The sequence below is a fragment of the Bos indicus x Bos taurus genome, chromosome 19 (assembly GCF_003369695.1).
Source record: "Bos indicus x Bos taurus breed Angus x Brahman F1 hybrid chromosome 19, Bos_hybrid_MaternalHap_v2.0, whole genome shotgun sequence".
NCBI lineage: Eukaryota > Metazoa > Chordata > Mammalia > Artiodactyla > Bovidae > Bos > Bos indicus x Bos taurus.
The window spans coordinates 64242586-64256254 of NC_040094.1; the positions used below are offsets into that span (position 1 = coordinate 64242586).

Sequence of the window (13669 nt, forward strand, 5' to 3'; positions counted from 1 at the left end):
CACTTCACAGGGGAAGTATTAACATAATAAATATCTATAGATGCCCCCAAACTCCTGTTTGTATTAATTTCTTAAATTAATGACACTCTCAGCTAGAGTTTAAGAATCTTGCAGCTGTATGAAAAATATCCACTGTTATAATGATTGAGTTTGACTTACATATTACATGTAGCACAAATCTCTTTCAGTTGCTAAGACTACTATTTGATTTCACTTTCTCCATTTACCTCATTCTATTTTTTTAGTGTAAAAAATGTGAGTTTCCTATATGATGAATATTTCAAAAGCACAAGAAAAATCTTTATTTTATGGAAGTTTTCCTGTTATGCCAAATACAGCTTATGTTCAGGTAATGAACAGACTTACTCGTGGCCCCTGGCTTGACAATGCTCACTATCCAGAACACAACACCAAACTCAGAAATGAACTCTCTGAACTGAGAGTCTGTGTGGTTTATTCTCAAGATGCCCTTGAGTCCTCACTCAGAATCTGTTTATTAAAGCAGAACTCCAACTTTCAAATCTTATGACTCTGATCAGCTCCTGGCTTAAACAAATCAGCCATTAAAAAAAACACACATACACACACATTTTGGGGACAACCAGGTAAATCTGACTATAGATTGGGTTTTGGATATTAGGGAATTATGGTCACTTTTATTAGGTTAATAGTAATGCTGTGGTTATACAGTTATGATCTTATTTATTACAGATGCATACTGAAGTATTTAGGAATAAATATCATGGTATCTATAATTACTTTTAAGCAGTTCAGAAAAAAATTAATCAAGTAAATATGGCAAAAAGGTGACAACCTAAGTTTCAAGAATATGAATGCTTATTATATTATTTCCCCTAGTTTCTCCTTGTAGGTTTTTCATAATAAAAAAGAATTTAAATTTTTTAACTCCATGACAAAGACTGCCTGGCTGGTTTCCCATCCCTGTGTGAGAAAGTGAAATCAGGCTCAGAAGCAAGTGGAGGGAGAGGGGGGGAGGGTAGCTGCAATGAAGCCTGTTGAGAGCTGCAAGGAATGCAAGCTGATACTGACAGCAAGGGATCCTGCAGTACATCAAATGCAAACTAGGTCTGGGGCCCTGCAGAGGGAGCTGCTCGGGCACCCAGCATACAAACCAGTATAATAATTAACAAAGGCCGAGACTCTGGTCTTGTTTTTTATTACTAACTAACTGCCTAACCATGGTATTTTATCTTATATAAAAATAACCTTGCTGTACACCTGAAATTCAAGTAATACTGTAAATCAACTATACTTCCAAAAAAAAAAAAAGTTACCAAAAGGGAAGAGGAAAAAATTATATATAATATAAAAGCAGAACTCTACAACTAGCAATATATACACATAAACTTTTGACAATATTTCCAAATGTCTACTTCAAATGAACAACTTTACATTAACTAAGCATTTCCATGTTCTTACAAGGAATGCATAGAATGTAATCATTGAACCATTATTGCAAGCTAACCAATTTCCCCCTTTTCCACACAGCACCACAATGAAAACCATTCCACAGACAATTTTTTCCTTCTTTTGAAATATTTACTTGGGACAGTCTCCCAGAACTGAGATTAGTGGGTCAAAGGTACGAACATATGACCAAGCTGTATTCTGCTTCATACCCCGCCCGCCGCCACCACAAGCACACACTCACTTCACTACAACCTTATCTGAGACAGTGGTTTTCTCCCCACATTGCAGAAGCAGAATCAGTACACAAAAACTGCACGTAACCAATGTACAGTCTGGTGAGCTTGGACACACACACACTTTCATGCTACTATGCTCACACTCCAGGTAACAGGCCTAGCCTTCATCTCCAAGGTTTCCAGGTTAAATTTTTATATTGTTAATTCAGCAGTTGTAAAATAATACCTAACTTTAAAATGCCAAGTAAAACAATTAACAAAAAATGCAACATTTTTCCATGTGCTCCTGCACCAACAACATTTACTCTTCCACAACTTTTTACAAGTCCTTTAATCTACTGGGACTTTGTATGTCTCCAAAAAATGAAAAGTATCAACCTCATTAGTACTCAAGGAAGCGAAAATTAAAGAAAGAGGCAATTTCTCACACATGAGATTGTCACAATGTCAAGACTGAGAGGTTCCAGTTAGTGAGATCACAGGAAACAGGCATTCTCACATATTGCTGATATGTAAGATGGTGAAATGAGATATGAAAATTTTTCATAATTTTCTAAATTATGAAAAATTTAGAATGAGAAACTAGGGTAAATAGTATAATAAGCATTCATATTCTTAAAACTTAGGTTGCCATCTTTTGCCATATTTACTTCACTAATTTTTTTCTGAACTATTTAAAAATGTGTGCATTTGAAACTAATCCGAAAGTGTCTATTAAAATTATATGTATATTCTAACCCAGACATTCAATTTTTAAAACTCCTTCATCCAGGTATCTAACTTTTAAGACTGCCACACAGAAACAAAGGCAGCAGTGAGAAACAATGTATGGTTATTACAGGGTGAATTGTGACAAACTAGAAAAGTAGAGCCACCCGAACGCCCACCACCATGGGAACAGCTGAATAAATGGTGGCTATCTACACCACGGACTATGGTATAGGAGCTGGAGCTGATGCATTATTAACTCAGTAAGATATCCATGATCTATATTGCTAAGAAAGCAAGCAATTTTGTTATGATCACATAATTCTTTTTTAATTTTTAAATAAAAAGCCCATGTACGTATGTCATGTATTACGAGCATTTGCGCTCACTACAGAGAAAGGTGAAGAAGACGCAGCACACTAACGTCACGACCTCCTCTTGGGGGAGGGGCAGGGGCCCTTCTATGTTATTCGACTTATTATATGGCTTGTTAGCAACCTTTAAACATCTACAGGTAGTAAAGATTGCACTCAGTATCTCTCAAAGGCCAGTCTTCTCCCAAGGTGCACAATTCTATGAAGCAAGGTTTACAGAGAGGTCACTGTATCGTCAATGAATGGTTCAATGTGTCCAATATGTTACAGAAGTAGATAAGATTTACATTCTGTAAGGTTTACAACAAAAATAGCTAGTACTTTGAAAAAGTTTTGACACAAAAGAACAAACAGGAAAAGAACTTTAATTTACGTTAAACACCTCAGCCCTCCTTCCCCATTTAGATAATTGAAGCACTCCATTATCCAAATCACTGAGCTGTGCAAAACTCTCACCAAGAGTGTGTGAGAATGCACACTGAACCCTTCTCCCACTCACTCCTAGACTCACTCTAGAAAACGGCAGCAATCTCGAAGAAAAGGATTTCTAGTCTATGAGCACCCAAAGAGCAAGAATCTTATTAATCAATTTCCTGACCAAAAGAAAGCAGGAAACAGCACCAAAGAGCATTCTAGTCAGTCTCTTCTAAGGAAAATCTTCTAATGAAGGGGAAAAAAAAACACTGTAGGAGACAGAGGTCCAGCTTTCCAATTTATCCAAGCTTAACATTTCGATCAATGTGTGTTATGTGTTATAGTTCTTAAAATATAGCTCTCTGTTGACTGAAAACACTCACACACTTTCAAAGGGCATTATCAGTGTTCCCAAGGGAGTGGCAGCAATGCCACCACTCGTGAGCAGGGACCATGCTCACGTGCACACCCGTCATGCCAGGAAAGCACCCAGATTACTCATCACCACGAAGTGGAGTTTTTTCATATTAAAATCACCATTGAAATCAGTACATGAAAATATCAAATCTTAAACATTACTCAATGAAATACTTCAAAATCTTCAAAGCAGAAGAGAATCTTGTTTTTACACATACCATGCCTACAATCTTCATCAGCTTGCCCATAGTTTTTCTGCAAAATAAAAGACACAAGATAAAGTTTAGTAGTTCAAGGCCTCTTAAAACAGAGATTTTATCAAAAGGCTGCAGCTTTGTTTCAAAGTTTAATCATTAATGTTGCAAATTTACTACTCACAGACCAAGGCTAACTCATGTGCTGAGGATTACACAATCCTCTCCAAGTAAACCTCATCGCATACTTCCCTAGCCATTTACTCCCTCTTTCTCACCTCCTCTAACCTCAAGTCACCAGAACCCTCTACCCCATCCTCATCCTCAGCTCCTCACTCTGCTGAGTGAACAGCTGTCCTGCAGAGACTGTCTATGAGGGTCACCACCCCGACTGTCTACTTCCTGCCCCCCTCTGCCTCCCGCCTGTCCCACAGGCCTACCACCTGTGCAGATATGCTCAAAAACATCGCTCTGGCAAGCCTCTTCTGTTTCTCATACATCATTAATTTTTTGTTTTCTTTCAGTTTAGTTCTATAAACAAACAAGTTCTTATTTCTCTCATCTGAAAAAACCCTTTTCTTGACTTCACGTCTCCCACTAGTTTCCATTCCTTTTGGGTGTGTGTGTGCTTCAATGGGGCAAAGCTCCTCAAGAACTGTCTGTATCATGTATTCAAATTCCTTCCATCTGATTTTCTTTTTTTTTTCTGACTTTCTCTTAAACTCTTTGTTATCAAGCTCTCACTCCCCACCCCATGTAAATCACCAGTGGCTGCCACCAGTCAGACATATTTACATGCACCCATGGAGATACACTGTCATTTTTTGTCGATTCTCAATTCTCCACGTCTATTCCAGCAATGGACATGCTGAACATCTGCTCACTTGGACAGGTTCTCCTCCTTTGGCTCCCAGGACACCCTGCTCTCATAGTTTTCCTTAGCCTCATGGGTTGCTCTTCAGGATGCTTTGCTTCTTCTCCCCAACTCTTAAACCAGTGCCGTAAGACCAAGTCCTCAGTCATCTCCTCCTGTCTATACTCACTCCCTAGTGATCTAACCCAGGCCTGAGGCTCTTATCATCCACAGACCACAGACTCTGAAAGTAACATCTGCAGCCCAGACTTCACACACGCACATCCAGCTGCTTACTCCACATCTCTGGCTGGGTATCTAAGTGTCATCTCACACTCAGTGTGTCTAAAACGAACTCTTTCCCATAAAACCTGCTCCCCATCCACAGACCCTCATCTCAGTGGAAGGCAACTCCACTCTTCCAAACGCTCAGACAGAAAAAGTCAAAGTAAGTGAACTATGACTGCTCTAGATCTCTCACTCTCTGCCTTCCGTACACTAGGAAATCTGTTTCATTCTACCTTCAAATTATCGCCAGAAACAAACCACTTCTCACCACCTCCATGGTTACCATTTTGATCTAAGCCACTTCATCTCTGGCCTCAGTTCAGTTCAGTTCAGTTCAGTCGCTCAGTTGTGTCCGACTCTTTGCGACTCCATGAACTGCAGCACGCCAGGCCTCCCTGTCCATCACCAACTCCCAGAGTTCACCCAAACCCATGTCCATTGAGTCGGTGATGCCATCCAACTATCTCACCCTCTGTCATCCCCTTCTCCTCCTGCCCTCAATCTTTCCTAGCATCAGGGTCTTTCAAATGAGTCAGCTCTTCGCATCAGGTGGCCAAAGTATTGGAGTTTCAGCCTCAACATTATTCCTTCCAATGGACACCCAGGACTGATCTCCTTTAGGATGGACTGGTTGGATCTCCTTGCAGTCCAAGGGACTCTCAAGAGTCTTCTCCAACACCACAGTTCAAAAGCATCAATTCTTCAGTGCTCAGCCTTCTTCACAGTCCAACTCTCACATCCATACATGACCACAGGAAAAACCATAGCCTTGAATAGACGGGGACATTTGTTGACAAAATAATGTCTCTGCTTTTTAATGTGCTGTCTAGGTTGGTCATAACTTTCCTTCCAAGGAGTAAGCGTCTTTTAATCTCTGGCCTAGATTATTCTAATAGCTTCCAAACTAGTCTCTGCATCTACTCTTAACCCTTATACTTTAAACTCTATTCTCAACAGAGACCAAATAATTCCTATTATATCAGATCACGCCACTGCCCTGCTCAAAATCCCACAAGAGTGCTCTGCCTCAAGCAGAACAGAAACCAGACCTCACAGTGACCTGGAGACCCCACAGGGTCTAGCCACCTTGTTGCACTCCCTCATCATGTGCTTTACTCCCACACACTGGACTCCAGAGCTGTCCCTCAAATGCAGCAGGCATGCTCCTGCCTGAGGAAGTCTGCACTGAAGTTCCCTCTGCCTGTAACTTAAAAATTGCAACCCTACCCCTAACCCTAGAAACCTTCTATTTTATGTCTTTTTTCATGCAAACTGTTACCTTCTAACAATCCAAAGTGTTTACTTACTTATAATGCCTATTCTTTATTGCCTGCCCCTCCACAATACTAGAAAAAGTACTAGGGAGAGATCTTTCTTTTTCACCAACATAAAACAAATACCTAGAACAGCATCCACCACATAGTATGCATTCAATAAATATTTGTTGAATTGAGTGGATAGTAAAAAAATGCTATACAACAGTAAAACTTTCAGGTCCTAAAAACACAGTTGCTTGCCATCAAAGATATTCAGCAATCCCTAGCCACTTCACACAACTCCTCAGCCCAGAATTTGGTGATTTGCAGAGGAAATGACCAACAACAGTCCCCACTCAAAGAAAAAGGTCATTTAACATGGTTTACCATTGGCTTATTGACAATGTCTACTCACCAGCTGCAAAAAGGAGGCAATTCTATAAAGAAGACTCTCGATCTTGATGCTCTCTATCTCCAGCGGACAGGGCCCTGTAAAGTCGGCCACGGAGTACTGGCCAAGAGAAAGGAGGGCCTCTGTGCAGTGCTGGAGGGCCATCTCATAGTCCTGCCTCTTCAGTGATTCACATGCTTGTTCACATGACTTCTCAGCTCTTCTGTCTTCCATGACTCAGGGACAAAAATCCTAAAGACATGGAGAAAGAACAAGAGAAGGTTTCAAAAACCTATTAATTATAAATTCTAGCCCCATTCCTATCTCAGCTGGCTTAATTATCTATCTGAATAGTTACTGTCAACCAGCCTTTTGATCAAGGTCACAGCTGAGCAGCAGCTACTGATGCTACAAAATCTATACTTCTCAAGTCAGGATCACACTACCAACTATACATCAAATTTATAAATGAGACAAATTTATAAATGAAATATGATGCTGAGTATTACAAAACATAGCAAGCCATGAGGCTTCTCTTTTCTTTTATAACCAGAAAGTGGAAAAATGCTTCCTATGCAACCTCCAACTTTCAGTCTAATAATTCTGCAACTAAGGCTACAGAGAATCAAAGGCCGTATCGTGTGGGATTTTTGCCCACCAATACAAAAAATTTCACAGACAAAAAAGCTGGAATCAGAAACCAAAATTCGAATCCAAGTCCACTGACTCCTGTGATCTGCTTCTGATCTACTAAAAGAGCCTAATGTCACATTAAGCTGTTTGACCACCCAGTATCCAGCCATCCCCTTTTCTGGTAATAAAAGCCCATGATTCCCCTCTGAGTCATTACCTCTCCCCCACTCTGAGGAAATGTGGCCCCTGAAGAGAGGGCTCCACCAAAAAAAGAAAAGAAAAGAAAATCAACGAGTGTCATGTGACCAGAACTGGCCAATCTGAGTCTCAAAGCCCCAAACTCAGGGACAGACTGGCTCAAGGTCAGATATGTGACCCCATAAGAACCAATGAGACATCATGAGACTTTTGCTGAGGCTTCTGGGAAAGAGGCTGGTGCTCTTTCCCGCTGAATCTAAACTCTGAGCAGCTACAGGGGGTGGATATACTGCAGTCATGTTTCTATATGCAACGTCAACAACTGAAGTCCATCCAGGAAAAGGCAGAGCTGAGTCACGGGGAGAACCTGAGCCCCAACAACTTCACCTGAGTCCTGAATCCAGCTTGCTGTGCCTGACTTTGTAGTTAGGTGAGCCTAACTCAAATTTCTTTCTGGCCTAAGCCAGTTTTGGTGCTGTTTCAGGCAGCGGGAAGCTAATTGATATGTATGTGCATATCTGATTAGTACCTCACAGGATGTGAAAAACAAACTGATAGTTCTCTTACAAAACAGTGTATATATACATGATAATTAGTAACAATTAGGCCACAATTACTGATTAATAATAAAAAGTATTAAGAGAAAAATGTGGGCATTTTAATAATAACAAGTATAAAGAGAAAAAATGGAAGAAAAATGACTTAGTGTGACATGTGGTTATCTTGACTACTGAAAATATTACAAAACATTTGTTTAAATAATTTTATCATAAAGCTATTTCAGCAATAATAATAAAAGTAATAGCAAGAGCCATTTGCTGAACACATGCTGTGCCAGACGCTGCTGAGATATATAATGTATATTGTGTCATCTCATTTCCTCATAATGACCTTACAAGGTGGGTGTTATTATCATTCCCACTTACAGATAAGGAAATTGAAGCACAGAGAAGTTAAGTTGCTCACCCACAGTTATAATGTACATAAAGGGCAGGATTCAAATCTAGACATTCTGATGTAGCTCACACTTTTAGCCAGGACACTGACTGTGAGTTCTAGCGATGTTCCAGTGGAGCAGAAACTGAAGACACTCCCAAAAGCATCAATTGTGAATATAATATAGCACTACTTTAACCCTGGAACAGTCTTAAGGACTAATTCCTACATAGTTCTGCATTACGACCAGCTAGTGATTACCATTTTTTATAAAAAGTGTGAAGACCCTCACCAAACTAAACCAATTGCGTCCTTTTGTTAAGCAAAAGTTCTAGATGGTCCCCAAACTACGGAGTATATTAATTAGCACCACTTTTCCAGAAAATGATAAAATTCACACCCTCCCCTAAAGTCAACTTTATGAGAACATTCCCATCACTAAGTTGCTTTTTACCACTTTCATAGAATAGAAATTTATTAAAAGAAAATTTTCCATTTTAGTATAATACATAAAAAGAAAAAAAGCATGAAATGGACTTTATCAAAACTAAACATTTTTGCTCTTTGAAAAATGCTATTATATTAAAAGAATGAAAAAGAATGAAAAGCAAAGCTAAAGACTGTGAGAAAACCACTTGCAAATCACTGCAACTGCAGAGAAAACCAATTGCAAATATCTGAAAAAGGATTTGTATCCAAATATACGAAGAATTCTCAAAACTCAAGAGGAAGAAAACAGCCCAATGAAAAGCTGGGCAAAAGATACTCCACTAAGAAGATGTAATGATGGCAAATAAGCACATGAAAAGATGTTCAATGGCATCAGTCATTAGAGAAACACAAATTAAAACCGTAATTAGATATTGCTGCTGCTGCTAAGTCACTTCAGTCGTGTCCGACTCTGTGCGACCCCATAGACGGCAGCCCACCAGGCTCCTGTCCCTAGGATTCTCCAGGCAAGAACACTGGAGTTTTTGGTTGCCATTTCCTTCTCCAATGCATGAAAGTGAAAAGTGAAAGTGAAGTCGCTCAGTCGTGTCCGACTTTTCGTGACCCCATGGACTACAGCGCACCAGGCTCCTCCATGCATGGGATTTTCCAGGCAAGAGTACTGGAGTGGGTTGCCATAGCCTTCTCCTGATTAGATATTACTATATACTTATTAGAATGCTGCTGCTGCTGCTGCTAAATCACTTCAGTCGTGTCCAACTCTGTGCGACCCCATAAATGGCAGCCCACCAGGCTCCCCCCGTCCCTGGGATTCTCAAGGCAAGAACACTGGAGTGGGTTGCCATTTCCTTCTCCAATGCAAGAAAGTGAAAAGTAAAAGTGAAGTCGCTCAGTCATGTCTGACTCTTAGCGACTCCATGGACTGCAGCCTACCAGGCTCCTCCGTCCATGGGATTTTCCAGGCAAGAGTACCATTGGAGTGGGTTGCCATTGCCTTCTCCGACCTATTAGAATGGCTAAACGAAAAATAATGGTAATGTCAGTGATGTAGAATAGCTGGAACTCTCATACATTGCTAGTATGAATATAAAATAGTACAGTCACTCTGGGAAGAGGGTTGACAGCTTCTTACAAAATTAAAAATACACTCAGTATATCATCCAGCAATCCCCTCTCCCCACAAGCAGCTACCTTAAAGAAATGAAATCTATGTTTGCAGAAAAACCTGTACACAAATGTTTACAGCATCTCTATTCAAAAATGTTAAAAAAACTGGAAACAACCCAAATGTCCTTTAATTACTGACAATAGAAAACTACTCAGTAATAAAAAGGAACAAGCTTTCAATTTATGCCATAACTTAGATGAAGCTCAAAGAGTAAAAGAACCCAGTCTAGAAGTTTACATACTTCATGATTCTATTTATATGACATCCTCAAAAAGATAAAACTAAAGGGGTGGAGAAAACATCAGTGGTTGCAGACATTATAGGATGGGGACAGTTAACTAAAAGGATAACATTAGGGAATTTTAGGGGGTGATAATATTCTGTATTCTGATTGTACTGATGGCTGCACAATTACACGTTATATTAATAGAACTGTATTACTAAAAGAAAAAGTCCGTTTTACTGTTTAATTATTTTAAGAAAAAAATGTTATTCGTTTTTAAAATATGAATATCAATGTCACAACGGACACGGATTTTAAAAACTGCAAAGAGATAAAGAAGGGTAAGTTTGTTAATAAATGGAAAACCTGTACTTTTCCCTTCGTACATTTCAGAGGCAAGAATATAGCCTCAGAAAGAATTTCTCCAAACAGATCAATGAGTAGTTCACTACATAAAAAACATAGGATACTTTTGAAGAATTCCATCATAGCTAGAAAACCGGTCCGGGACCAAAAGTAAATATGGGAAGAAAAATGAAATCAACAGTTCACCACAGAGGTGCTGGGCAGAATGGCCTGGACTACGACATGTTCAGTGACAGCTGATAAGAAGGGTGGTGATTTATAAGCATCATTCTCATACCAATGTGGACTTCCTTCTGTGACAGTACAAGGAAAACCAACAGATCACCTGGAAATCAAGTCATGAAATGTATTAATACCATTATATTTTTTAAAATATTCAATTATTATCCTAAAATTGACTTTTCTTATTAGTCACGGTCCTCTTTTATTTCTAAAAAATTAAATCTTACTTGATTAGAGACAGACTTCAAAAAACAAAAATGAACTATGATCAAACAGCAGGAACCAATAGCAGTAACTAAAATTTCTTCAACCTAAATTGAAGATTATTTCTGTATCTCTGTCTTTTACATTTGTCTCCATTAGGGGAAAAAAATTATCTACTTCATAATTAACTTGGCTGGAATGAATCAGGCTGCATTTGTAAAAGTTTTAGAAGATCGATGAGTTGTACTAAACGTTACCATTATTTCCACCTGAATAGAAATTACTAACATTCATGATCAGTCCTTCGTTAGACCCCACCTTCTCTTTAATTATTAAACTATATAAATAATAAAAACCGTATGAAACCTGAAGAAAAATACAATAAAATATATGTTTTTTACATAACAAAGTTTAAACAAGAGAAATACTATAAAAAAATTAGAGATTCATTTTTTTAAGTCAGTAATTTGCATTTTGTCTGCCTCACACATTATTATTTTCCCTGTGGAAACCCAATTATTATCCTGAAAACAAGACTGTTTTAGAAAGTTACTGTACTGTGACGAAAGAAAAGCCAGACTGATACGGTATTAAGGAACCCACTGCAGAACGTGCCTCCTTCTCCCCACTGGACATCACAGCAGTGGGGGACCCTGCGGCAGGAAAGTGTATACTCTTTCCTGAGGAGTTAGACAGTCAGGAGTCACTTTAGAGATGGCATCCTATAAAATAGTACCCGAGCTCATCACCAAATAACCAGGCCACCCACAGTCTGACTACAACAGAACCTTCCCACCGTTCTCCACACAGGCCCCAAGCACAGTCCAGCCTGAGTCTCTGCCAACGCCTTTGCTCTACACAAACACCCTTCCCTCCTCTCTGTGGACCTAAATCCTGCCCAGCTTTAAATGCACACTTCAAGGTCTATTACCCTAAGGATGATCCTCCCAAAACCAAAATTAATTCCTATAGGATAGTCTTCCTAAAAGGAGTACGTCAAGGCTGTATATTGTCACCCTGCTTATTTAACTTACATGCGGAGTACATCATGAGAAACACTGGGCTGGATGAAGCACAAGCTGGAATCAAGATTGCTGGGAGAAATATCAATAACCTCAGACATGCAGATGACACCACCCTTATGGCAGCAAGTGAAGAAGAACTAAAGAGCCTCTTGATGAAAGTGAAAGAGGAGAGTCAAAAAGTTGGCTTAAAGCTCAACATTCAGAAAACAAAGATCATGGCATCCGGTCCCATCACTTCATGGCAAATAGATGGGGAAACAGTGGAAACAGTGACAGACTTTATTTTGGGGGGCTCCAAAATCACTGCAGATGGTGACTGCAGCCATAAAATTTTTTAAAAGACACTTACTCCTTGGGAGAAAAGTTATGACCAACCTAGACAGCATGTTAAAAAGCAGAGACGTTACTTTGCCAACAAAGGTCCATCTAGTAGAGGCTATGGTTTTTCCAGTAGTCGTGTATGGATGTGAGAGTTGGACTATAAAGAAAGTTGAGCGCCGAAGAATTGACGCTTTTGAACTGTGGTGTTGGAGAAGACTCTTAAGAGTCTCTTGGACTGCAAGGAGATCCAACCAGTCAATCCTAAAGGAAATCAGTCCTGAATATTCATTGGAAGGACTGATGTTGAGGCTGAAACTCCAATACTTTGGCCACCTAATGTGAAGAGCTGACTCATTTGAAAAGACCCTGATGCTGGGAAAGATTGAAGGTGGGAGAAGGGGACAACAGAGGATGAGATGGCTGGATGGCATCAATGACTCAATGGACATGAGTTTGAGTAAACTCCAGGAGTTGGTGATGGACAGCGAGGCCTGGCATGCTGCAGTCCATGGGGTTGCAAAGAGTCGGACACAACTGAGCGACCAAACTGAACTGAACTGATAGGATGGTCTGCCTCTTACACGTCATTATCTTGGATGCCTTATCTGACCAATACAACTATCTTAGAAATAAGAGTCCTGTTTTATATCATCTATATTCCCATGACAACCATCCTATTCACTAAAACCATTCAATAAATACTTTAATTGAATTTCCAAAACAGTTGACCTAAGGTAACCTAAATGCCAAGCATTCCAGGAACTGTCCTGAACCAAACTCAATTCTCATTCAAATAGCAATGTCATAGGGATGTTGTATTCTCTTAAAATGCAGTTGCTTTTATCCAAAACTAGAATCTGTGATGAATCTATGGGATACACAGACAGAATATTCTGTGAAGTAAAAAAGCTTTATTTATTGTATTGTGCTTAATATTCGGCCAGACTTGCATTTTCCTCTAAAACTTATAAAATCACTGAGTATGCAAGAAGTATTAGAAGACAGAGTACGCCTACTGAGAAGAAAACGGAAAGCTAAGATCATCAATCATATTCTACTTTGAATAATCTCTTTCTTAAAGAGGTAAATTCTAATTTCCAGAATGAATGAAATTCAATATAGCAAATCAAAATGCTTTAAATACATAAAATAATATCGTGATGGACTGTCTACTATCTGTTTTAGTAAATTATAAAAAAAGAAACTCTAAATTTAAGAAACGTTACATCACGAGCTAAAATTAAGACTTTTTTTCCATCCATCACTTTGACTTTTCCTAACCCATTTTTGATAACTGTCAGCAGTTCTGGATCAGTAATTCCAAATTATTTCTTGAAGACTTTGAGCCTCCTGCCAAATCA

The 13669-nt window shown here is 39.2% G+C and overlaps 1 protein-coding gene across 10 annotated transcripts in view; it reads right to left on the reverse strand.

Moving 5' to 3' along the window:
* HELZ (helicase with zinc finger) overlaps positions 1-13669 on the reverse strand; it is a 145672-nt gene that overhangs the window by 117563 nt on the left and 14440 nt on the right. For 8 of the 10 annotated variants that reach the window (XM_027519252.1, XM_027519258.1, XM_027519251.1 and 5 more), the window contains 2 exons: positions 6587-6814; positions 3799-3835 (listed from right to left, as the gene is read on the reverse strand). In XM_027519252.1, the coding sequence (XP_027375053.1) occupies positions 3799-3835; positions 6587-6796 (247 nt within the window). In that variant the 5' untranslated portion in view covers positions 6797-6814. Of the gene's footprint in view, positions 1-3798; positions 3836-6586; positions 6815-10813; positions 10862-13669 lie in introns of all 10 variants that reach the window. The other 2 variants (XM_027519250.1, XM_027519254.1) reach the window with 1 other exon arrangement.